The 26,053-nt window shown below is 50.9% G+C and overlaps 1 protein-coding gene across 6 annotated transcripts in view; it reads left to right on the top strand.

Annotated features, from left to right (window-relative positions):
- The window catches only part of ZC3H18 (zinc finger CCCH-type containing 18), a 42,375-nt gene that overhangs the window by 2,206 nt on the left and 14,116 nt on the right, over positions 1–26,053 (top strand). For 3 of the 6 annotated variants that reach the window (XM_084294969.1, XM_084294965.1, XM_084294964.1), the window contains exons 3-11: positions 3,649–4,253; positions 7,014–7,098; positions 9,698–9,846; positions 10,135–10,227; positions 10,742–10,899; positions 12,503–12,535; positions 14,065–14,191; positions 15,143–15,441; positions 25,611–25,811. In XM_084294969.1, coding sequence (XP_084151095.1) covers positions 3,663–4,253; positions 7,014–7,098; positions 9,698–9,846; positions 10,135–10,227; positions 10,742–10,899; positions 12,503–12,535; positions 14,065–14,191; positions 15,143–15,441; positions 25,611–25,811 — 1,736 coding nt within the window. In that variant the 5' untranslated portion in view covers positions 3,649–3,662. The remainder of the gene's footprint in view (positions 1–3,648; positions 4,254–7,013; positions 7,099–9,697; positions 9,847–10,134; positions 10,228–10,741; positions 10,900–12,502; positions 12,536–14,064; positions 14,192–15,142; positions 15,442–25,610; positions 25,812–26,053) is intronic. The other 3 variants (XM_084294967.1, XM_084294966.1, XM_084294968.1) reach the window with 2 other exon arrangements.

Genomic DNA, 26,053 nt, shown 5'->3' with positions numbered 1-26,053 from the left:
CCAGCTGTATCTTACAGGTGCTGTGCTGAGTGAGAGGGAAGTTGGGCCTTTCGGTGCTAGCCCTGCTCAGCCTGCCCGCAGGATGCTGCCTCCAGCAGCGAGGCAGTCAGCGGTGTGTAAAGTTGAGCTTTGCCAGCTTAATTTAAGGCATGGCTCAGAGCTTTAACACGTTCTGGTTGGAAACAGAGCAATAAGAAACAGAAATTCTGCCAAAAATAGGCGCTGTGGTCAGGCCACTGTGTGCTGATAGGAGCTGGGTGGGGGCACTAAGATCCCCTAGGAGCAACCGGAGGGGAAGTTTTGCTCGACCTGAGGGGCTTTTGTGGGGACAGAGAGCGTTGTCCAGCTCATGCCTGGCAGCTGGGAGGCTGTTGCGTGCTTACTGCACGTGGGACAGCTGCAAAGTCCTCGATTTTTCTGTTGAGACATCATGTGAGCTGCTTTTAAGGCGTTTTCAACTCAATGAGGCATCCACGAGTGCTTCTAGAGACGGTAAAAGACACAATTTTGGCCAGAATTGCACCCCCTCATTACACTTGTTCCAAAATCTCCCAGTGGAAAGGCTGGTCCAACTTCTTAAGCCTGCCAAAGGTTCTCCAGACTTTGAAAAATGCTTGGGTGGGCTGTTCTGAACTAGTCTGTTTCAGACGTGAGGAGCCTTAAAAGTTGAGCAGATGAAGTCAGTATTGCAATAAAAGCAGCTTTGACCGAAGTCATCTTTGCCTGAACTACCTGTGGTTTTAAAGATACCTCTGAGATAAAACACTGCCAAGTGAGAAGTGTTGTTATATACCTGCTTTGTTACCCAGCCACTGAGCTACGAGTCAAAAAATATTTCCTGTAGCTTAACAATTATTTTTTTTTGCTTCTGTGGCCAGTTTTGAAGACAGTAAGAAATTTTTAAGACACACAAATTCCAAACTTGTCAGTTATGAAGGTTATGGATTTCTGTTCTACCATTTATGTCAGAATTATTCAGTTTAAAAGACTTCCATGTAGTCAGATTTTCCTGGTATTCATCTGTAGGTGTCATTAAAGGAGAGTGGAAAAGAAAAGACGAATTAAAAATAATAATAATAACCTGCAGGATTCCAGAGACTGGGGATAAATGGTTTTTCTCTACGAATGAGAGGCTACAAGTAATACTGATCAGGTCAGGGATAAGATATTCTTAATTAATCACTTAATTAATGCAGGTAAGGATGTTACTGTGGTACTAAACCTTCGCTTGCAGTCCTGGGGGTCTGCACAGGGTGAGGAATGGCAGTGGACACGTTATCACCCCTGTCTCACCCCTGGCAGTGACCTGGTGAGGAGCTGCTCAGCCCTCTGCGGGGCTGTTAAATCAAGCATCTTGCAGGCTGCTTGGATTTTGTGAGCTCTTTTCAACCGGCTGTCACTGATTGTGCTCCTTATCATTTCTGCTGATGGAAATGAATAGGAAATTATAAAAAACTCCGTGCATCAGTTGCTTACAATAACGCCCGTAACAGCTGCCGGTGGAGGTGAGTGCTTTATGCTCGTCAGCTCAGCTGGGGTTGAAAAATTCATATTTGTTTTCTTTCCCAGCCCTCTGAGGGGCTCGGTGTCGAGTGCAGGGAGGCATCTAGTTTGCTTAAAAGCTTTTGTTTTGGTGCTGCTTGTTTGGAAGAAACCAGAAAACAAATTTCCTGAGCGCATCCCAGCTTGACAGCTTTTTACAGTCCTGCTGGCCTCTCAGGGCTGACCTTCCACGTGTGATGCGCGAAGTTGTAACTTCCCAGGCGCTTCGGCAATTAAAATTGCTGTCATAAAATTGCTCTCGAAGCCAGCACCAATTTGTGCAAAGCGTTGATGAGCTCGGCAGCAACCTTTCTGCGCTCAGGAAGGATTTGTTTCAGGTCCCATCCCGTTTAAGTGCCCAGAGGCGCTTGCTGTCTTTTAATTTGGGTTTTTAACTTTTCAGCAGAAGCACAGCTTTGGTTTTGAGGAAGAACCCGACTTGCTCCAGAGTGCAGAGAAACAGGAGCAGCTCGCAGGCAGCTCCCAGCGTGACCCTGCTGCTCCCCAGGGCTCCATCGGGCACATTTATTAGCTGGCTGATATTTGTGCAGGGCTTTGACAACTTGAAGGAGAGCTCAGATACAGGGGACTAAGATTTATACGTGCTTGTACTGCTCCGGGGAGAGTTTCTGTGCTTTTATTTTTTTGAGGCACATTCCCAGTCCCTCTGCAAAGCTCCCAAGGTGTGAGGAGCGGGATTTTCCGGAGTGGCTTTCATCTGGGGAGCTTGCTGCAAATACCAGCTGATAATGTCCTCGCTGTGGTGAAGGCAGGAGATGTTATCGCAGCGATGACAGCGCATCTGGCCGTGCCCAGGACATAAATACGACAGTCCTTGGTGTGCCTTCAGCCTGCCTGTCTTTTGCCATACATGATAGCAAGAGCGACCCCCCTGTGCTGAACCAGAGGAGCACAGCAGAGAATGGTGGCTTTTATCCTAAAAAGAGCGGGTAAAAACCTGGCAGCTGATGCCGTGGTTTTGTTGCTCCAGCAGTAAACGTGCTTTTGGGGAGGCTGTAGCTGGGAGTGGCTGAAATAAAACGCGATGCACAGTAAGGTGAAGAAACCCTGTCGGTTCATAATCCCAGGTCTTTTCTTTAGCCTGAACTCTGCTTCTGTAAGCCTTGCTTGGCCTCCAGCTTTTCACTTCTGGCCGCCCAGGGGTTTTCATCACCGTGAGCTTTTGTCTAGCTGTGGAGTTGTAATCTTAGCAGGAAGAGACGGGGCTCAGCCGCTTCCTGGGTCGCACAGTCCTGCTATAAATTTACGTGTTCTGGAGTAAAAGAAGTAAATGTACGGGTTCTGCTTTGTTTTTGTTTTCCCTGCTTTACATCTCGTCCATGTCCGTTGCATTTATTATGCTTGCACTAAGCAGAGGTCGGATTTTTAACCCGTATTCATACCAGGCACACGTTCCTGTTGGACTCCCAGGAAAAGCGCCTGTTGGAGAAGTTTGCTGCTGCTTTGAAGAAGTTCTGATTCCTTATTATATAAAGCAGGTAGAGATTAGCTGGCAATAATTAACCTTGATTAGAAGTCCAGGATTTTTCATGAATGCATCCTATCCTCGTTTTCATATCTGTTCTGGAAGCAGTGTAAAAACCAATGCAAGTATATCCCAGACTCACAAAAAATAGGCTCTTTTTTCCAGAACCGTTGTAAATGGTGTCCCTGCCTCCCGGGGAGCCTGTGCTGTCTGCAGTGCTGTGTGCTTACGGTTATAAAAACGTCTGAAGAGCTGGTGGCAAAGAAATGCCACCACCGAGTGTGCTTGGGGTGAGAAAACCAGCGTGGGACTCCTAGGGATTGCTTGGTGCGAGAGCTGCTGCAGCTCACCTGCTAGAGCCTGTAGCTGAAATCCCAGCCTCGCGCTCTACCCTTGTGTGTTAAGGGTCTCTTATCTAGTCTGGAATAAATTCTTTAAGTAATTTAAACTCTGTTTTCTTCTTGAAGGTAGTAAGATAAACCGTGTTCATGAATTCAACTGTTTTTTTATTCAGGAGACAAAAATCAAGGCGAATCAAGGGAAATCTTTCTCGGTTTCCCAGCTTGTTCTCTATAACAAGTGTTTTTTTTTGTTGTTTTTGTTTTTTTTACTCTCTGCAGACAATTGGGTACTGATGGAAGTTTCCGACAGCCCTGAGCGAAACCCCTGCTCTCCCGGCGAGGAGGACCAGCGGCTTTCCGATGACGAAGCCCTGAAGGAGAGCGGGTCGGAGCGGGAGCTGGATGGAGAGGGCGGCCGAGGCAGCGTCCTGGGAGAAGAGGAGGAAGACACAGCCCGGGGACTGAGTCAGGGCGAAGAGGAGAACCACTCGGATGAGGAGGATCGCTTGAGCGAAGCCAAGTCTCAGGACTCAGAGAACAACGAGCGGAGCGGGGAGCTGAAGAGCCCTCCGCCTCGCAAGGGGGAGGAGGAAGAGCGCACCAACGACCTCGGGGATGAAGCGTCCTCCGTCACCCGCGAGCTGGATGAGCACGAGTTGGACTATGACGAGGAGGTTCCCGAGGAGCCGAGCGCTGCCGCCGCCGAGGAGGATGGCGAGAAAGCTGCTGGTGAGGATGACGAGGAAGAGGAGAAGGGAGACGACGCCCACGAGGACGAGAAGAAATCCAGCGGGAAAAGCGACGACGAGAAGGACGGCCAGGATCCCGTCAAGGAGAAGAAGAAAGAAGAAGACGACGGAGAGATTGACGACGGTGAAATCGATGTAAGTAGGAGCTGCTCCGAGGGGGGCAGAGGCCCTGTCCTTGTTTGAATATTTGCCTGTCGGATGCCGTGCCTTTTTTCCCTTCTGTCACCTGAGTGTGCTAGCTGGGTCCCAAATTAACGCGCTTTTTCCTTGGAGGTAAGACCACGCTGTGTGCCAAGCCCCAAACTCAGAGGTTAGGGCACCCATTGCCACATCTTGTAGAAAAATTTTGTGCCACGTGTTGTTGGAGAAGCTGCAAACGAGTTTTTTCCTGCCCAATATGGAGCAGCTCCAGTGCTTTAAGATTAAACTGTTCTGCTCTGGCTCTCGGAGGACTTCAGGATGATGCTGACAGCAAATTGCTTAGCAAGGGGTTAGGGGACCACAAGCTGCCTCAGCAGCTTCTTTTGAGAGGCTGGAGCTGTGGGGTGGCTCCGTATTTGAGGTGTCAGGCTATTTAAAGAAAAAATCAAGTGCTTTTTCCCCGTTTGTCTTTGGGTGAGAAGCTCTGCAGTGCAGCAGTTGGATTTAACATAGCCTAACACCAGCTCCCTCTTGCAAAAAAGGACACAACGACTGGCAGGAGAGTAGAAACCCGTCCTGGTGGTGAACACTGTGCTTAAATCCAAACAGCAGAAGTGCAGGGCACCACGCAGAGAAGTGGCTGGTGCTGGTAGATCCCTCGCTGAGACAGCCCAGAGCATCAGCTGGCTCTGCTCCTCCCTGCCCCTGCCAAAAACGCCCCCATGCAGGCAGACCAGGCTGGGGCAGCGTGATATTTCATGGCACACACACAGGTGGGTGGTTACCTGGTTCCCTTAGGACCAGAAGATAACCATTTGCTCCATAATCAGCTGTTCTTTGACCCCCAAAAAATAAGTTTGTCGTTGTATTTATTTTTATTTTTTAACTTTAATGGTTCTTTGGCAAGTTCTGTGTTGCTTTTCTTAAAAGGTGACATTGGTTTTCTGCACCGTACCCATTCTGCAGGCAGTTTTGTGAGGGTATTTTCAGAAAGCCTCTGGAAGTCGCCTGTTTCTGATTCAGTTAGAAGGAATTTCTGCGTGCTGTGGGAGAGTCCAAGCAGGAAAAAGAAAATCCCGGAGTTCTGATTCTGTGCCTGCTTCTTGATTAAAATATGAATGCTTTCCTTTAGAACCCGAGGCATTCTTAGGAGCGCTCTCCTTACAAAGCCCGAGATGAATCCGAGGTCTGGTTTTCATACGTTAACTCATAACAGGGGTTCCCAGCTGCCTGATTCCGAGGAGACCCCCCAGAAATAAATACTTCCCCTTTTGTTAGCGCAGCCTTCACACGGCCCTTGTGAAAGGAGCCGAGCTGGCGATGCCATTCACACATCCCTGAATGCCAGCCCGGCTTTGGGGGAAAATCCTCAATCTCGGCTCTTTCTTCTGCTTCCAGACTTCTGTCTTCGGAGAGGGGACATAAATACAGATTTGAATGTGAAGCCACGTGTCTTTAAGATCAGTTCTCGCTCAGGAGAGTGCTCCTTGTGTCGCCCCAAAAGGGCTGCCCCACAAGAGGCTGTTAACCCAGCTCTCCATAGACCCTTTAGAGACAAACAATGTTTTTTTTCCTCGTTTCCAGCTGTTAAACTGACCCAAGTTCACAACTTTCTTAATCTTCTCCTGGCCATGGCATTGTTCTGATGGCTGTGCGGTGGGAAGGCCTCTGGGGGGTGAAAAGGAGACCCCCAGCCCTTATTTCATGCTGCCTTTTAGGAGAAATCACCAATTTCCTTGGGAGCACACCAGCCAATTCCAACAGCTCTCAGGTCACTTGGGCTTCTCTGCATTGTTCCCTCTTTTTTAGCTCTTTTGACTTCTCAGGTGTGGCCTAACGAAGGCAGCAAAGGCTTTTTTTTCTTTTTTTTTCCTTTTCCTGGAGAACAAAGGCAAAGGCTGGTGCTTTCCAGCTTCTTTCCCCTTGAGGAGTTCCGTGGCCGTTCATCCACGCCCATCCCCGGTGGTTCTTCACCTCTGAAGAAACCTCCAGCTTCCAGAATTTGGCCCCGTGTTGTGTGGGGATAACACCGAGTTTTGTTAGGGCCGATTTGTAGGTTCATGGAAGAAATGCATCCCACTTCGTTCCTGGAGAGCTCATGGGGCTATTATTGCTCAACCTTGAAGCATTTCATGTTTCACTGCCGTGACAGCAGAATTTAGCATATGAGTGCATCCTGTCTGTACTAATTAGTTGCATTAAGTGCCCGTATGCAGGAATTTGGCTCTGTATTTTCAATCAATTAAGGGAAGGGATTGTTTTGGGCTCAACATCTGTGCCACGGTGCAGTTTGAAGGCTCAGAAGGGCGGCAGCATCGCCCAGCTGAGCTGCTGTAGCTGCTGGTGTGCATGTCCCTAGGAAGGAAAGGTAACAAAATTTGTCTCATTTGTGTGAAGCTGCCCCTGACTGCCTTCCACGTGCCATCAGCCAACCTTACTCATCTGGAGCATGTTAATATCTTAATCCACCACACCATTTTTGAGCCTGGAAGCACAGATTGGGGAAAATGATGCCCCTTGGTCTGTATATGGCACCAGGATGTTCTTAATACCTGCTGGTTGTGCAGTCAGCGTGGAAGCACTGAATTTGATCCATTTTCCTGGTCGTAGCAGCACACTCGGGGTGTTTATCACAGCCTTTTATTGAATTTCCGTTGTGCTGTGCCTCGGGGTGCGCTTTCAGTGACTGCTGTGTGGTGAAATGTCAGGTCGCTGCGTGAAATGTCAGCCTGTCTGTCTGTCTGTCTGTTCCAGGATGACGACCTGGAGGAGGGAGAAGTTAAAGATCCCAGCGACAGAAAAGTGAGGCCACGTCCCACCTGCAGGTTCTTCATGAAAGGTAACGGCGTGCTGTGGTGCTGGAAGCAAAACCAAAGGTGCCGGAGGTTTTTTTTCATTTGGTTTTGCAGCTGCTAAGCTGCTGTCTGCACGATTATCCCTGCCCCAGGCATCCTTGATATCACCTTTCTGTTCCTTGGTGGCCAGATGCTGGATTTACATAGAGCCAATATGCAAAAAAAAACCTCAGGCCCAGGTACGGTGAGCCCGGCAGAAGCAAATAAAGGAAAACAGCGTGGAATAAATCTGCTCAGGCTGATTTAATAACCAGCCATTGCTTGAAGAGGTCCTGTGATGTTATTCCCTGGAAAACCAACGTGGCAAGTCTCGTTATTTCTTAGCAAGCTGACGCCTTGCCAAAGTGTAATTGTTTTTTCTAATTCCACATCCAGCTTGCTTCCCCAGTTATTAAAAGGCATTCGCTGGTGACTTTTTTTTAATTGGACATAGAAAATAGTTTCCCTGCAAGAAATAATGTGGCATCGTGCTGGCCCCAGTTATTTTTTTTATTATTATTTTCTTTTTTCAAGCCAAAAGATTGCGCTGTGCTGTGTCAGGTAACTACGATTCTGAAATAGGATTTGGATTGCCAAGAAGAAATGGGGGCAGGAAGTCACATAACCTATTTCCTACTGCACGTGAGACTTAAATAAGGACTTGAGACTTTTGAATCTAACCGATTCTATTTCTTACTTGTTTTGATTCTTCCTAATGAGACGTTCCCTGAAGTTTGTGTGACTGTGACAGATGCCTTGCAGTTCTCTAGCACAAACAGCAGGTTTTATAGAAAGTTGTCTTATTTGAGCTGCTTATAGCTCGGTTCTTCCTCCAGCTCCACCTCCCTGGATGTTTACTCATTTACTTTGTTTTATTTACAATCATCCTCGAACCATTTATTGAAATCGGAAACTAAAAGAAGGGTGGGGAGCAGGGTGGAGCCTTCATCCCTTGCGTCAGTAGCGTTTGCAAGGTAGGGAATTGCTCGGGGGGTTTCCAGCGCTGTGACCATCAGATAGCACTCACCTGGCTTCCTGAACCTCTTCCGGCACTGGATTTTCTGCCTGTGCTGAGACACCCAGCGTGCTGGCGCGGTGATGGAACAGGGAAGTCCCTGTGCGAGGTGAGCTTTTTGTTCCTCAATCCCCAGCGTGACACACGGCACCGAGGCGTTCGCCTGAGTCAAAGTTCAGGCTGCAGAATCTCCTGCCCCGGGATTTCGTTGAGCTGGCATCAGTTCAGATAACGCTGACACTCGCTTCTGCGTGCACCCTGCGGGCCTCGGTGCCACCAGGGAGCTCGGAAGCCGTCCACGCGTGACCTCGAGGGAAGATTTTCATCCTTGCTGTGTCTGAGGAGCCCTCGCGAGGCTGCATCTGTCCCGCGGCTTGAGTGACTGGCTGGGAAGCCTTCCAGAGAGGCAGTTTTTGATGTGCAGTCACCCTGATGCATGTAGCAGAGCCCCCAGCTTGTCAGGGCAGTCATTCCCTGTGACATTTCGGTGAGAGAGGTGTTGGTGGAGGCGTCTGACAGCCCCTGCACTCAGACCTCTCCTGGCAGGCGTTCGCTAGTCACTGAGAAAGGACTTGGCAGCCGCTGAGCTCCCGTGCAAGGGGATTTGTGCTCTTATTATATTTGACAGCACAAAAGCAGCCGGTGTTACACCTCTGATCGGGAGCAGCAGCTCGTGGTTCGTCTGGGACCGATGGGGAGCGTTTCCAGGGACTGAGTGCTCCTTACTCAGGTGCAGCGTGGGTTTCTGACATGCTGCCTTGCCAGCTGAGATCTGGGAGGTTCCTCCTTGGGCCTTGGCAGCGTTAACTGCTCTGTTCCATCTGAGATCAACGTGTTACTGCCCGAGAGAGCAGAGCTAGCGACGCCTTTGCGGTGTGGCTGTCTGCCGTGAAATCTGCAGAACGTCTCTTGCTTGAAGAGTGAATTGCCAGATGAAAAAAAAACAGGGTTTGTTTCTAAAACGAGCTGAATTAAAATCAGGAATTAGCTTTGTCTCCTGACGGAGCCCCCCCGAGCGTTGCCGTGCTGGTGACTGAAGCTAACGAGCGGAGCAGCTTCAGGTTTCTGTCTGCTGCCCTCCTCAGCAGCGTCTCCTTTCCTGCGTTGTGCTGGCAAGCACAGAGGCAGCTGGAGAGAAATCTTTGATGTGCTTCGTGCCTCACCAGAGAGATGTTTATTCTGAATGCGCTGTGTTGTTTTCCTTGCTGTCAGCTTGGAGTCATTGTTTTCTGTAAAAGATGGAGTTCTGACTTGAAGTGTTTGTCTTTAACACGACCTGAAGAGCTCATGGGTTTATTACTGTGTCTGCTTAACGGCGTGTGTGTGCATCCATCACTCCTGCTCCCTGCCATAATAAGGTTCTTGTGCATTCATCCATTTGCGACTGGATCTCTTGACTCTGCCCTCTCTGAGAGGTTGGGGGTGGCAAGAACATTCAAGTGGGTAACGCTCAACAAATTCGGAGAGAAGAGAGGTCAGGGATCTGAAACAACATCATTCCTTGGGCTCTAAGTGGTTGTGGGGCTGCAGAAACTCTTGCTGTAGTGTTCAGGCACACGTGGATCTAACCGAACTCTGTATTTCCACAGGTCATTGCACGTGGGGCATGAACTGTCGATTTATACACCCTGGGGTGAATGACAAAGGAAACTACTCCCTGATCTCCAAGCCTGAGCCCTTCTCCCCAAACGGCGCACCACCTATCGGCCCTCACCCGCTGATGCCAGCCAACCCTTGGGTATGGATCCCTCTTGTGGGAATTCCTGGCTTCTGCACCAAGCTTTTGGCTCCTGAGGAGGAGCTGAAGGCTTTATTTGGGCTGGTACTTGAGCAAAATTCAATACATCTGTTGGGTACGTGATTTTTAAAAGGTAATCTTGAAATCCCTAGTAGAGGGGAATAATTTTCCAAGCAAGTCCTAGCTTCTGTCCTGCTGCTGCATCTCCAAAGTACTTCAGGGTGTTTACAAAAGCGTGTGCTTGCTTAGGACTGATGTTGAATGTCTGTCTTCTTCCTCTTCTAACAGGGAGGGCCAGTCGTGGATGAAATCTTACCTCCACCCCCTCCAGATCCTCCAACAGAAAGTGCCTGGGAGAGAGGACTCCGGCACGCTAAAGAGGTAAACGGACTGCCAGCAGAGCTTCCTTTTGGAGCATGTGGGGTCTTCCTCTTTTTAAGGAGCCTTTCTTTTGCCTTTTAACTTACTGTGATAAACAGCAAGGAGCAGTTATTGCACAGAGCTGGCACACAGGTCTGGTTTTTATGTTAGCGTGAGCTAGGGAGAGCTCGTGGCCTGGGGTAGTTCAGGGATGTTGAAGTCGAGCCCTCCACAAAGCTGAGGCTGGTCCAAGTTCCCTTTCCTCAGCCCCTGTTTTTCTGGCACCCATGGGATCCGTGTGTCTGATCGTTACAGTGGGGTTTGCATCTTTGAAGCTTAGTGCCTGTCTGCTGCTGCTCTGAGCTGGTGGAACAGTGAATTACACTCCCTGCATCAAGAACGTTTTGTTATCATGCACATTTGTAAGACCTGGGCAGAAGAATTTGGAGCAGGCTTCTCCCATTTTTAACGCATCCATTTCTGTGCCTCTGAAAACTCCTCTCATAACAGCGCTTTCATTTCTGTGTTGTGGCAGGTACTAAAAAAGGCTACCATGAGAAAAGAACAGGAGCCTGACTTTGAGGAGAAGAGATTCACTGTGACTATTGGAGAGGATGAGCGTGAATTTGACAAAGAGAACGAGTTTTTCCGTGACTGGAATTACCGCATCACCAGAGATGTCAGAGATCCAGCGTAAGAGGCAGTTTTGTTTTTGCTACGTGGGATAACGGGTGGGATGTGCAGCGCAGCGTGGCAGTCCTCAGGTTACTTGAGCCTCTAAATCAGAGGAATGCCCATCTCAGAAAATGGAAACAACACCTGTTAAGCAGTCTGCACACGATTACAAACCGGAGCTGCCTCCACTCATGCCAGTTAAACACTCTCTTCCCTTTGCAGTCTTCTTTACACCTTTCTACCTTTAATATCACTGGCACAGTGGTCCCTCAAGGACACTATTTGAATAGTACCTACCTCACACCAGCACATTCTCCAGACCTTTTTTCCTCTTTGTGCTTTTATTCCAATCCCTGAGAGTTTTTAAATGCTGAAGTTGGGGTTGCAAAGTTGCTCAGTGCCCAAGAGCTTCAGGGCAGAGCTGTTGCAGCTGGCTGAATGTTTATTTGCAAGGGTATTGGCACAGGAGTTGGGCTTAAAAAACACCTTGACCTGTCCCAGATAAACTGTTCAGTAAGACACTGGTCAGAAAGCAAAGCTGTTAGTTGCCAGGGCATCGCCTGGGCAAAACCAGGCATCCTAAACTTAAGTTGTAGGGTAAAGGAGGTAAAATGTAAAATGGTGGAGACCTCAGCCACCCTCCTGACATGATTGAGAGCAGGCAGGTGGCCTGAAACGGGAGCAAGGAGGCATCAGGCAGCTCTGGGAGATTTACGTGGTAGTTCTCAAGCCAAGAAGTGGGATGGAAAAGAGAGGCTTGCGTTCTGCAGGAGTTAGGTGAACGCACATTTCCCTCTTGCGCACACATCCCCTGTTCCTCCTGCACGTACAGACTTGGGCAATACTTCCACTCACAGCAAAGCGTCTGCAAGGCTTGGCTCCATCTTTTTGAGTGAAAGAATTGATGGAAAAAAAAAAAAAAACTGCAAAAGAGCAGGTTAAGCTTTTGTTCAGTAGGCTTTGATTTGCTCTCAAGTGCAATTCCACTCCCAGATTTAAAAAGGAAGCAATCTCCTCACTTCTGCGGGCTGTAACAAAGCAGTTGCCCCATACTGATGTTCTTTACCTGTGTAGAAATCACTCTGCCTTGGTCTTCTGTTCCTCTGAGAAGGCTTTCGGTTGTACCTGGGGCTTTATTATCACCAGTGCTCATGTGGATTAACTGGTTTAGAGTTGTGTATGGAAAGCAGCATCTTCTGTGAGCCTTCTGCTTGTTTTATGCCACTGCCTCACTGATGTAACCATTTGTCTTCTTAGGTGCAGGGCTTTGTTTTTTCATACAGTCGAGAAAAAAGTGTTATATTGCATGTAGCCAGTGTTAAGCAGAAGTAAGCAAACAAGTGGAATTTCTGAAAATTGAGGAATCTTTGTGCATAAACAGGCTGTGGTATTAAAATAAATTAACTGTGCATAGAGGTAAAAGTTATGAAGCTGTTACTGCTGCACACTGTAGAAATAGTGATTTTTCTCATGCACGTTACGCGTGGGTTGACACCTTGCAGCAAGCTAAGCACTGGTGGTTGAGCTGGAATGTTAATTAAATGCTTTCAGGACTGTCTTGTGACCTGTGCAGATGTCTGAATAGTTCATAAATCCCTTTTTCTTTTTTGAAAAACTATAGGGAGGTGGACATCAAAGAAAACATTAACTATGGGTAAGCAGGTCTTTGATTCCGGTACTGTTGCAACCGTACGAAAGTGTTCCCTTTCCTCTCTCCATTGCACCTCTTCAAACTTCCTAGGCCACAGACAGCTGCCCCGTCAGGTGTGGCTGGCAGCGCATTGACAGGACGGCTGGATTTGATTTTGGGGTGACACCAATTACTCACCTGAGGGTTTAAGCACTGATTTATCAGTAACTGTCACAAAGCACAGCAGGGGCCTTTATTTAAATGAACAGCAAGTCCCCAAACATCAGGGGAAGGGAGTAGGGCAATTCGGATTTGAGCTGGGTTGAAAAGTAAAAGCTTCCTTTTTGGTGTAGCTCGAGACTTTTTCTCTTTTTGAACACCTGATGTCGCTGAGTCTATATTGCTGCGTGGTTGGCATCAGGGGGTTGTTGCTGAATTAGGCATTGGCAGTTCCTGGCATGCTTCCCCTTGGCTTATCACTTCAGGCAGCGAAGTAGAAATATTAAAAGCATCGAAAGGAATATGGGTAGCCACTTGACTTGCTGGGCAGCTCTCCCATCTCGGCCTCGTTTGGATTATTTGGCACTTAGGGTGCAAAAGCGGGCCGTTTATTTCCCATGCTCACGAGTCAAGCCTCATTGCAGATAACCTGCAAGCCGGGAGCACTCACTTTATGATCTCAGTTCTGTCCCTGCCATTCTGTGGCCCTGGAAGTTTCTCGTTCCCCGTCCCCACCTCCCCGTCTTCACAGCGGGTCTGATATTGTCACTCCAGGTGGCTGGCAGGGATTGCGTGTTGTCGGGTCCGTGAATTAAAAAACCTCAAATAACCCTAACAGAAGTGGTTAAGCGGAGGACACGTTGCACGTTTTTAGGGGGTGGGTTTTAGATCTTCTTCCTCCCCAAGAGGAATTAGGGTTTTGCAGCTAGGGTGTGTCGCGTGCATGCTGGGGGCCGGAGCCTGTTTTCCACTGGAGAATATCAGCTGCAGGTACCTTCGGTGCATGGAGCAATCTCAAGTTTGGGGCTGAGCCTGTCCCCAAAGCCCAACTTCTTGCACCAGAAGGCTCAGCAGCACTTTGTTTCCTTTCCAGCCAGCGCTGGGACGTGCCCCTCACCTCTGGTGGCAGAGGAGCAGGAGCTGGCCCTGTTCTGCTCCTGCTGTGCCCGTGGGAGGGAGCCTGAGGTAGCTCTGTGCGCAGGGCCACAAAATGCAGCTCGAAATCAATGGGGCAAAACGGGTTCTGTTCCGTTGGAAGCAGCTGGTAAAAAGCAATCGATATTTCTGCGTTTTTACCGCATTGATTTGAAGGCCGGGTTTGGTCAGTCCTTTTTGTGTTTATCCAGAAAGGGTTGTGATTTTTCTCGGATAAGTTTCATTTAAAAAAAAAAGACCATTTCTGTCTGTTTGGGCTGTGTAGGAAACGCACCGCTTTCCATGGTCCTATTCCCCTGAACGTGGGTTTTCCTGTCAGGGCAGCGACTTAAGGCCTGACCTAGAACATGGAGCGTTTGTTGATTTCCCTTTCTAACCTTCCCTCTTTTTCCTTGTAGGCTTGACCCCTATGCAGATCCCTATTATGACTATGACATAGAACGGTTCTGGCGTGGTGGGCAGTATGAGAATTTCAGGGTTCAGTACACAGACCCGGACCCGTACCGTAACTACAGAGTAAGTAAGGTAATAACACCCCTTCCGCGCTTTCCCTTTCAGCTTTCTTCCAGGTGCTCGGCCCCTTTCCAGTGCAGCTGACTTAGGATTTTTCTCCTACGTCCAAGCTGCTGAATCTAAATCCTCCAGGTAGCTAAACCTTGAGTGACACGTGCCCTGGCTGCTGCTCTGAACACGAGGCCGTTGTGCAGCCTTCCTCGGAAATTTGGGGGAGGGCAGGAGCCTCCAGGAAATGATTTGAGAGGAGAACGGGTTCCTCGTTGGTTCCTAGGAAGGGATTAGACGTGGACAGGCGGAGGCTCCTGCACGTCTGCCCGCTGCTGGAGGAGTTGCTCGTGAGTTGCTTTGAGTCAGACGAGGAAAGCACCCGGCTGCTGAAATCCCAGGTGCAGTCAGGCAGTGCTGTGAGGTGCAGGGCTCCGTGGAAATAGGGCTTGGATCCCTTTCCCTCCCCTTTCTGCCCTCACGCAAACTGGTGTGCCTTGAGAGCTGTGTCAGAAGGAATAAATCCTGCTCATTGGTAAGCGTCCCTAAAAAGGTGGCTTTCTTTTTGCTGTAAGGCTTTGCTGCTTTGCAGAAGCCCGTCCCAACCGTTGCTGTGTATCAATTATTGTCACCCTGCTTGTTTGTGAAGTTAATTAGCTGGTTATAAGCATGATGAACACTACGGGTAAATACGTGTAAACATCAACACGTTCCTTTAACGGGCATAATAAGCAAAAGTATCCTTGGACTGTTGTTGCCTTCAAAAATTATAACCGTGGTGAATGTGATGTGGTGCTTTGATCCTCCCCAGCTCCTCTCTGCTCAGGAAACAGCGATGGAACGAGCTCTGGGGTTATCTCTTTGCCCTAACGCGGGAGGAAATACGGGATTGCTTTTAAGTCTGCCACTTTGAAACCTTGCGCTTTCGGATGTTACCACAATGCTGCAATGATTTCTCCTTTTCTCTTTTTAAAGGAAAGAGAGAGAGAACGGGAAAGGGAACGAGAAAACCGACAACGCGAGAGGGAACGAGAAAGGGAGAGGGAACGGGAGCGGGAGCGGCGCCAGAGGGAGAGGGAACGGGAACGGGAGCGCGAGCGCGACAAGGAGCGCCAGCGGAGGAAAGAAGAGTGGGAACGCGAGAGGGAGCGAGTGAAGAGAGATGAAAAAGACAGGCAGCACAGGGACCGGGACAGAGACCGAGACCGGGACAGGGACAGGGAGCGTGACAAGGAGAAGGAAAAACCAAAGCCCCGGTCTCCGCTGCTACCGAGGTAAGTGCTGGCTTCGGGTCTGACTTTGTTTTGGTTGGTGTTGATGGAGCTGCGGATCCGGGTTCGTGCACATCCGTGGAGAAGACCCCGATTATCCGCAGCTCTCCAGTCAAGCTGTAGTTTGGAGAGCAAGGCGATGCTTTACGTGAGCCTTGCTGGCCACTAAGTGGAGCTAAAGCATCAGATAAGAAGCAGGGAGCGTAACCTGGTGCTGAAAGGGCCCTGTCAGTCCCCGAGGTACGGAGATGTTCAGCCTGTCCCCGGTCCCTTGGGGTTAGGGCATGGTGCAAGGCTGGCTGAGGCCCCAGCTGGGAGTCCTGCAGGTGGTGCTGACTCTTTGCAGCCTTGACAAATGCCCTTTGACAGGAACCGGGGCTGGTTTGGGAGTCTGTGGATAACAGAAGTATCTGGAGTCTCATTAAATAAAACTCCCAAAAGAGACTAGAAGAGGTAAACGGATTTTGCCTTGAAACCAATTTCTGCCCAGTGTTAGGATGGGAGTGTGGAGTTAGGTTTCTTGCCTCTGACTGCCTCCATTTGTTCAGTTTTTCTGAAAATTCTTGTTCTGGCCTGTGTGAAAGAGAAAATTGAACCAGACGGACTAAAAGCCTAGGAATTTCAAAAACACATAATATTTTCTTTGTTAGTTCCTCCAGTACAGTGACTTAATGGGCTGTGCGTGAGGCCTGTTTGTAAAGCATCGTGTAAATACCAGAGCTGAATGTGGAACTTGTCTTATGGGAATTCCTAATGTTGAGCACCTTTTGATTCAGAATCAGGGAAAAGTGTCACATTCCCTGCTAAAAAACATCAGGGAAGCTGATCAGCAACATTGGTACCTCAGGAATCAAAAGCAGATGGAGCCTTCTGATGGTGTGCACAGAAGTGTGTTGGGGTGAGGAGCTGTAGGGAAGGCATTTCCCAGGACTCTGGAGCTTTTCCTTCTGGATGATGCATTTTTTTTCCCCTTCTGGATGATGTGTTTTGCTTCCTGGGGCTTGGAGGAGAGTGGGAAATAGGAACACGAGGACGAGCCTGGTTTAAGGATGAGCAGGGCTCAGAAGGCCTGGAGCAAGATGCCACGTGGATCTGGGTGGTTTCAGGTGGGAAAAGGGATTAGTCTTGGATCTGACACAGGGTTTTTGTTTGTAATCCTACATGGGAAAACCGGTGTTTGATGGTGACCCTTATTTTCCAAGAGGAAGTCCCAGTTTCGGAACACTTTGACTGTGTCTCGTGAGCGCGCCGATGCAGTGACCGTGGCACAAGGCTTACAGTAATACGGGGAACTACACTTAATTACCATCTTCACTTACAGCCGTAATTTGTGCGCTTTAATTACACATTGACTGTGGCTTTCTGCGCTCATTGGGTCAGTGATGGAAGAGATTTCTCTGCCCAGACCCACATGATGCTGATGGGGAGAGCGACGTCAGCCGCCTGGCAGCGCGGGGCCTTAGTCACGAGCCGTCACCGTGCCCGGGATCGCCGCACGCAAAGCTGGGGCTGCTCCTTCCCCCTGACACCTGGGTCACGGGGAGGGCTGTGGGGAAGAACTTGTGCCTCTTGTCTCTCCAGAACAGCCTTCTGAAGACAAGTCTTGGTAATTTAACAAGTCCTTGATACGCCTCTTTGCTTCTTGAGTCGTTAACTCTGCTGGTCTTCCCAAAAGCGGATCATCGAGAACCTGTGCTGTAAGGCCAGAGCAGGTGCCTGTAGGGCCAGGCAGAGAGCCAGGAGGGAGGCAGAGCACGCAGGAGTTTCTTTTGGCTTCTTTTGTGCCGTTGCAAAAGCTGGCAGCGAGAAGCACTTGTATTTCTGGATGTTGAACAGGGAGCTGATAATTCAGCTGATATTTCCCTTGGCGAAGACATCCCCTCGTCCCACACTTCGTGTTTCCCTATTCCCCCAAAGCCTTTATCACAGTTATAGGGTCAGCGCTCCCTGGGCAGCGTGCTTTTGTCCCACACAACCTTTCTGACAGGCTGCAGACCTCCCAGTGCTCGGGCTGCTGGAGCATCCTCACCTTTCCTCCAGCCCTGTTCCTGCCAGGGTTGGCTGCAGAGCTTCACTTCAGGCACCCGGGCATCCAGCAGCTCCCGAGTTTGCTTAATGCATAGAACATTTGCCATTGTTTTTGTGTTCCCCAGGTAGCAGGATGCACCACGGTGGCACAACACTCACCTGCAGCTCTATTTATAGCCTCTGTGCTTTCCCCAGTCGCCGCATCCCAATTTTTGGCAGGTCCAGCCCCCGAGGTGCCCTCGTTATGGTGCCAGGGGCTGGCGCACACCAGCACCCTTCGTGTTCCTCCGACTGCTTCCTGTCCTGCTGGAGCACTGCTCCATGGGGTTTTGCAACCAGGAGGCATCACAGAGCTGAGCACGGCCCTAATCATGGCCCTAATCACGGCCCTAATCACCGGGCTGCCTGCGTAGGAGCTCGCCCTCGTAGAGGCTGCAGGAAGGAGCAAACAGCGACAATCAAAATGTGGAGGTGCAAGGATAAAAGAAAACTTGAAGAGCAAATAGCTGGGGATGTGAAAGCAAGTTCCCTTTCAGCTGCATTGGAGGCAGGAAACTTTCATCCCGTCCCTAAACAGCAGCAGAGTTAGGGCTGAGAACAGCAGAGGACAGGACTTGGTGCGTGGCTCTTTGCTTCAGGTGGGGAGGATCAGGATTTAACAACACACGCACACCACAAAGCCTGGCAAATGTTTTTCATTCAGTCCTTTAAGAGAAGAGGCTGCAGATCTGGGGCTTTGAGTGGGATTGTCACAAAAGGATCGGGCTTTGAGTGGGATTGTCACAAAAGGATCGGGCTTTGGTGCAAGGAGCAGGCAGTTGCCGCTTTGTGCTTTGTTGTTTGCGGGTTGTTTTTTTTTTTTTCCCAAGACGAGCTCTCCAAGAAGTTTACAACCTGAGATTGCAGCGCTAGTAAAATCATTCCTCCTCCTCCTCCTCCTCCTCCCTCCCGAGGCATCGAACCCTTAGACAAGCCGGGACACCTTGTGATCCGAGGGATAAGGCGGCTGTCTGGCCCCGCGCTCCCCATCCCCAGAACGAGTTCTGGTGCCCCGGGCTGTGACTGATTTTGCTGAGTGCCAAACTTCTGCTCTGCCTCTTCATCTTGCCGCTGTCGTTCGCTCTTGTGCAAAGCGTTTTGGGGGCAGAGAGCTGGCACGGAGCGCCTTGTTGGAGGGGATTTGGGGCAGTACGGGGTGTCCTGACCCAAGCGCTGGATGCAGCTGGGTTGCTGCTGGCTTGGGGCTGTGACCCTGCCTGCAGAAATAACAGCTTTAATCCTCCTGTTGCTGCACAGGGCTTTATCCCGTCATCATCCCGGTGAATCTGAGCGTTTCAGCAGGGCATGAAGCAACGTACTCGGTGTCGTGTGGCTTGGGTTTGTTGCCAAAGCACCGAGGGGTGCTGAGGATTCAGACCCACTGGCCGGGGCGGCAGGATCGTGCCCTGCTGTGGGTAGCACGAGGTCGTGGTCGACCAAGCAAAAGGAGAGGAGACCATCCTGTGCTCCGGGGTGCTGAGACGGATCTTGGTTTCTTCCTCCCCTCTGAGAAGCACTGGGTTTTCCATGCGTGGGGTGCTGTGCTCTGGGCTTAAAAGCAGCTTGACAAAGTGCGCCTTCATTCAAATTAAGGTGAGAACTTGGTGATGTCCAGCTCTTGAGGAGGTTTGTCCTACAGCCTGACCTGAACGCCATCTCCAGGTGGGCTAGCTTGGGCTGGGCGCGTGATACGGGGTCCAAAATCTGCCGTGTGCCAGTTCCAGGTGGGGCGAGGAGGAGGCTGTTGAGCTCAGAGACATCGCAGAGGGTGAAGAGGAGGTGAGGGGAGCTGCGAAGCTGCAGGGCAAGGAGCAGCATCCCGCTGGGAGCACGTCCTGCTGAGCCTCCTGTACTCCTTCGGGAGGAAATCTGCCTCAGCTGGGTTAGAGGCTGTCGATGGAGTGCACTTAGGCAGCTATTAAAAAATAAAAATAACACTCGCAAGCAGGAACGCTGTCAAATTAAAAGCAATGTCAGAAAGGGCAGCAGATCCCGAGTCCTTCAGAAAACCCTTCCAGCAAGGAGCCCTCTGCTTCTGCCCGGCTTCTCCCGAGGTGGGGATAGCCCCTGAGATGCCACCAAATGCTGCAGCCCCTGGGACAGAAGGGCTGCGGTGCCTTTTCGGAGAGCTCCTGGGTTTCTTGTTCAAGCTAGTTCACGTTGCCTTTGTAATAGGCCGTTATTAGTCCCCGGGGTGAGCGCCTTAATGAGCAGGAGAAGCTGGAATCTCAAATCAATGAGCGCAGGTTACCCGGGGCTTGCAAGTTAGAAAGTGTTAGAATGGAGGCTGATTAGATAAAGGAGTGGCAAAAAGAAGGGAATGCAAATGGAGTGATTCATGAGCGTGTGAGAGAGAGAGAGAGAGAGGGAGATCACGAACCGACTGAACTTGTTTTAGGGACGAATTTGTAGTTCTGGGTGTTCTGGGGTCGTTATCGCCTATCCCGATAGCTTCTGGTGGTCTCCCCCTCACCACCAGAGCCACTGGATCTGCTCTTTGAGCTCTTTTGGCAGAGACTTGGGACAAATCCGCCGTTGTTCAGGTAGATGCAGGTCTCCAGAGGGCTTTGTAACAGCATCTCCTCCAGCTGTATACGGTGTGGGTCAGCTGGTGGATTTGGTCCTTAGGTTTTCTGGTAGAAATGTTGTCCCCTTTCTTCTTAACTCCTTTATTTGCTCATGGTTGTTGTCCTGCCACAGGCGGAAAAGCAGACTGGGCAGAGAGACGTGTGCTCTGCCTGCTTCCAGGTCAGGCGTGGATCCCAGGAACTCTCCAAATAAGTCCTAAAATCCCCGAGAAGTTACCAAAGGGAAACGGTGGCGTTTGTCAGCAGGCACAGAAGTGCTGTCCAGGCCTCCGGGCGGCTTCTTGGGGTGCAGCAAAGTAAGAGAATGAAGCGAGTGGCCCCAGGCCGTTGGGTTTCCCAGGCTGGAGGGAGGTTTGTCCTCTGCAGCGGGACCTGGGCTCCTGCTCTGCACGCTGCCACCCTGCCGTGCCTTCCTCAGCACTGCGATGCTCAGAAGGGTTTTCCTCCTCCTCCTCCTCGCTTGCAGGATGTGTCTGTGCTGCTGCGTGTGCTCCTTGGGATCTGCAGCCCCTGCGAGGTGATGCTGTGCAGGTAGGGATAGCGATAACTTGTTTACATCCCCATTTTTCTGCGGCGCAGCCTCCAGCCCGAGCGATGGAGCCTGGTTAGCTCAGCTTTTATTTGTTCTCCCGGCTCGTTTGGGAAGCTGGCGATAATAAAAAAAAAGGCTCCGCAAACCAAAGCAGCAAAGCTTGTCGAAGGTCTCCACGGAGCGTTGCTGTCGCCTGGACTTTTCGTTCGTCTTCGTGGTTCCTGAGGTTGTGCCACAGCAGAAGGAGCCGGGTTTCGTAACCCTACATCAAGATGAAGAAGGGCATCGAGTGACTCAGATGTGGATCTCAAGGAATGTGTTTTTCGTTGGCATTCGGGGGTTGGAGCTGCCGGAGAGATCCCACACGCTGGGTTTTATTAAAGCAGACGGGAGAATCGCTGCATGCGGGCACCTCCGCTGGGAGAAGGCTCTCGAGGCGTCAAATGCTCAGCCCTCGGGGCAGATCGCATCCCGGATAGGTTTATCTGCCCGCTGTGATGATTTCATACTCCAGATCGTATCTCCACTATTTAATTTCAAAGCCTCTCCCCGTCAGGCTTTGAAGAAATCTTTTTTTTTCTTTTTTTTTTTTTTTCTAAGCAACTGATAACCCTGCTTGAGATGGAAACACCTTGAGAGAAGCAAAACCTCTGCTCACACCTCCCCAGGATGAATGGCTGTGCCGTAGGCATGAACACTGGATTCAGGGGTCGGGATTTCCTGCTGTAGGTGATTTTGGGGGCTGTTGTATTTCTCTGGCACTGGGGATGAGTGACTTTATTGTGCTGAGACAGAAAATCTGCCTGTCTGCACGTGCTCTGCTGGAGCTCATTCTGCAGAAATCACAGAGCCCTCACCGTGCCTCCAACCGTTCCTCGAGTTCACTTCCTCTGGAAAATTCCACCGAGACCAAAGGAAAGCTTGTGCCAGTGCCACAACCCTCGCTTCCCTGCGAGAGAAGAAAGGGCTCGAGAGCACGGCCGGACTTTCCTCTCTGAGCACATCGAGCCGGAGCTGCCGGCCAAAACAGCAGCCCCGGAGCCAGGCCGACGTCAGCGATAAGGTTTGCGTTACCCGGGGTGGCGGCGTCACCCCGGGAGGGGGGAAGGAAGGAAGCACTTTTCCCTGGGAAGCCTATTTTCCGGCTGAGATTAGAAAGGCTTCGGCGTCATTTGCATAAAAGCAGGAGGAGGAAGGCTCGGCCAGGCGGCTCCGCTTCCCCCCTCCGAATTCCTGGCGGGCTCCTCGGTGCCGCGAGCCGCGCACGGGGCGGTCGGGAGCTGCTCCTCCTCGCTGCCAAAGCGGCGTTCGGCTCCAGCGCTCCGCTCGATTGCTGTACTTTGAGCCCCAGCCAACTCTGCGTTAACGTCTTCGTTCTGGAAAATAAAGCTTTTAGCTCTTTTAAGGTCAAAATGGGCGTCGGAAATAGCCGCGCTCTGCGGACCGTGCTCGTGCCCCGGTGACGCACGGCGCTGCTGCTCCGGGCGCTGCAAGGAAACGGAGCTGCTACCACTCCATCCTCTCAGCCCCTTTTCCTCCTTCTGCAGCTCTTAAACCTGATGTCATGCAGCTAATTAGGGAGTTCATTCTCAAAGATTTTCCTACGTGTCCTGAAAGCTGGAATTGGGTGAAAAAGGAGCCCTGGGTTCGCACGCGTGCCATGGTCTCGTGCGGCTCCTTTGCCAGCAGGTTTGCTGCAGCTCGGTAGTGTGCTCGTCTGAGGCTGAGCTTGTAAAGCACAGGACCTGACCTCATGGCTCAGCACCCCAAAACAGTAAAGGTTTCTCTTCTTCCCCGCTCTGATAGCCTTGTGCCAGCTCCAGCAGCTGTTCAGTCCCCACCACGGGCCACTTGGACTCACTGACCCAGCAGGAAACCGGCTCTTGATTTTTATTTTTCCTCCCTCTTCAACCAAGGAGGTGAATTGGCTCTGACCAGTGCCGCATCCAGCACGGGACGGGAAGTGGGAATGACCCAGTCGCAAGAGTGAAAGCGAGGAGGAGGAGGAGGAAGCCTGCCCTGGGATCAAACCGTGCGCAAAGCCCCCCAGCAGCACAGCACCAGGAGCAGCAGTGGTGCTCGGTGTGATGCTGGGCAGCCCCCTGGGCTCGGGCCAGCTCCCTGCCTGCTCTCCTCTCCTCGGTGAGCCCCGTTCCCAGCCTCTGCTTTCACCCCAACGAGTGCACCCCGTCGGTCTGCAGCACTGAACGTGATTGAGCTGCCAACTGTTTGGGCTGTCACCGGGACATCACTCGGAGGCAGATGGCGAGGAGCTTGGCAGCTGCTCAGCTTTACTTTCAATTCTGCCTCCCGACTTCCACCGGAGGAGGCGAGCCAGATGGCATCGGATGCGGGTCCCTTGTGTGAAGTTGAAGAAGTTTATTGGTGATGCTGCACGCCGGGCACGCGGGTAGCTCTCAGGGAAAGACTTGGAAAATGTCCTGACACGCGCGGCGCCTTGCTTTCGGGGCTGTAGGAAGGTGACGTGTTTGCTGCTGAGTCAAAAGGCAAAGCGTATCCAGAAAGGAGGCTTTCTGTTGTGGTTTTCCTGGGGAAAAAAAAAAGCTCTCCTCCAGAAAGTGACTTCACCGGGAGAGAATTGCATCAAACCAGGTAATGGGTGCGAGTAATGAGATTTGCTCTCCGAGTCGCCTTTGCTCCAAGCCTTAGAGTTAAGCGCGAGTTGTTCCCACGTGGGGTCTGAGCAGGGGCTCGGCACCCAGGCTGTGAATGTGGGCAGATTTGTGCTCTTTTTGAGAGAAAGAGAGATTCTGTAGGAGGTTTTTCCTTCCAAGACCTGCTGCGGGATTCTTATCCACGTCTCGAGGTGGGAGCTGCCTCTGTGCCAGCAGAATATTCCCCCTGCATCTCCCAAAACCCCAGGAGAGGACACCGGAGAGGGACGCAGCCTAGTGATACCCGCTGGCATCCTCACACAGCGCTCTCCTCCTCCTTGCTGCTGCCGTTTGTCCTGCTGCTTCGCACCAGGCGACTGGGCTGTACCTCACCTTCCCCTCTCAGCCCTGGCGAGGGCTATTCAGCCTTATCAGAGTCTAATTAGTAGGTCAGGTCTATCTCAGTGTTTGGAATCCTGGTCTTCCTCCGTGATCAGGTACTCAGATGGAGCTGCCGATGTACCCTGGCAAACGAGACCAGCCCACTGCAAGCGATGCGTTACACGGCGTGTGTTGGAGCAGCTCTGGAAAGGGTGATGGTGCTAAACGCAGATCCCGGTGAATAATGCTGAGCCATGAGCCTGCTTGGGGCTCTCTTAGTCGGCAGTCAGCAATTTTCTGTGCTGCTACGTCACCCTCAGAAGCATCTTCTGGGGCTGGAGTGAGATTTGTGGGACCGACGAATGTGGAAGAAGAGTTTCTCCCCTCCAGCGTTCTGTATGTGCAGATAAATGTGGGAAAAACGGTAAAATTGATGGAATTGTATCAGGAAAGACAGGGAAAGAGCAGGACACCGTGTGCATGTGCAGGTTTGGCAGGGGGGGAGAGGTGGAAGGAGTTGAACTGAGTTAAGGCGGTTTTTGGTAGCGCCAAACCAGGAGGTGATGAGGCTCCCTAGGGACTGGTGGAGCCTTCAAAGGGAAGAAGAGGCTGCTAATGAAGGGCTTTAATTACCCCGTCGTCTGCTGAAAACGAATTGTGGCAAGAAACGTAACCCGTGGAATTATTAGAAAACTTTGGAGGTTGCTTTTTTATCTCGAAAGGTAGAGGAAGTCGTGTGGGGAGTGGTTGCTTCACGGTGCCGTGACTAATAGGGTGGGACTGGCTGAACCCGGGGCTGGAAGGTGCTGTCCCTCCCCCAAACCCTCCGAGTGAGAGGGTTCATTAGCTGGAGAAAAGGAATCAAGGCATAATTATACGGGTAATTTGATGAGCGCAATAGGCTTCATAAACCTTTAAGCAAGCATAAACTTTGCCTAAAACCTGACGAAGAAGGTTACGAGCAGGTAATTGACCAGTCATCTGCAGGTTAGAGTCAGGGTGAGGAAAAAACCCACGTTAAATCATCCGTAGATAAGAGATGCGATAAAACCCAGGCCTGAAGAAACTCATTAAGGAACTATAACGTGCGGATGCTGAAAAGTTAGCACTGTTTTTTTTTTTCAGAGGGGCAGTGGAAGCCCTGAGAATGAAAGGAATGGGTAAAAAAAAAAAAATAAAAATAGGTTAAAGAAACAGGTTAAATACAGCCTGAGCCCCAAGAAGGGGAAGGAAGAAATGTCTGGGTGTCTAGGCTGCCCTGACAGATCTGCATGGTTATCAGGAGCAGGAGAGCACGCGTCCAGCCGTGTTTGTGAGCGCCTGGAGAATAACGCGGCGATAAAATAATGCGGCGATAAAACAGCCCCTGGGAGGTAGGTGTCCCCTTCGTGTGGGTCAAAATGGCTCGGCGTGCCTTGGCCGGGGTGAGGCTCGTGACACAGCCCCACGTGGTGCCCTGATAAGGGAGCTGGAGGAAAGTGATTCAAAAGTGATTCAGGCTGAAGCTCTTCTCTTAGGGCCGGCTGCTTGTTTCCTGCACCTTGCTCCGTTGGGATGGAGCTTCGGATGCACGCCCCAAGGCTGTCCTCAGCCTGGGTCTGTGCAGGATTTTCAATGCACTGGGGGCAGATTGAGGTTGCTCCACTTCGAACCGCCTGGCATAATTGAAGGAAGGACCAGCTTTGGGGTTCCCTGCCCTCTCGTCTGTGCTCTGCTCCTTGGAGGCAAAGAGCCAAAGCTGAAAGCAGCCGGCAGGTCCCAGGGCAGCCTGACAAAGTGCTTCACCAAACTGCAGGTGCTGCTTTTTGTAGGGCGTGCGGTCACTGTTGTACAAAACAATAGCTGTTCTAACACTTATCTGCCCCAAATGATGCTGTACATCCCGCAGTGAGCTAGTACGAGTATGCAGGGTGAATTCCTGACATTTATCTCTGTTGGCCTTATGGTATAAAACAACCCCAGCATCTCAACTCCTCTCTTCTTTTCCAGCCGCCAGCCTGAGCCACCAAAGAAGGAGAAGGAGGCGACCACCATTACCGCCGCGCAGTCGAAGAGGGCGGATGAGTGGAAGGACCCCTGGCGCCGGTCCAAGTCCCCCAAAAAGAAGCTCGGCCTCTCCGTCTCGCCCAGCCGCGCGCGCAGGCGCCGAAAAACCTCCGCTTCGTCGGCGTCTGCTTCGGGCTCTTCAAGGTGAGTGATGGTGAAGAGCACGTCACGTCCAGGCCTTGTAGGGCATCAGGAATGTGGTGTGGTTCTATCTTGTGAGCAGGAGGTGTAAGAAGGGGAGCAGGTCCTTGGAAAAATAATTATTAAGGGAAATTAGACTTAGATGTAGGTCCACGTAGCTCGTCTAGATGGGAACTGAGCTGTATAGGAGCAGAAGGAGCTGGAAGCTGTAGGAATTGGAGCATCTTCGTTCCAGGAGTGCTAGA

This window comes from Netta rufina (assembly GCF_964035555.1).
Source record: "Netta rufina genome assembly, chromosome: 13".
Taxonomy (NCBI): Eukaryota; Metazoa; Chordata; class Aves; order Anseriformes; family Anatidae; genus Netta; species Netta rufina.
Note: the sequence above shows the minus strand (reverse complement) of the source record. Positions and strands in the feature narration are given on the sequence as shown.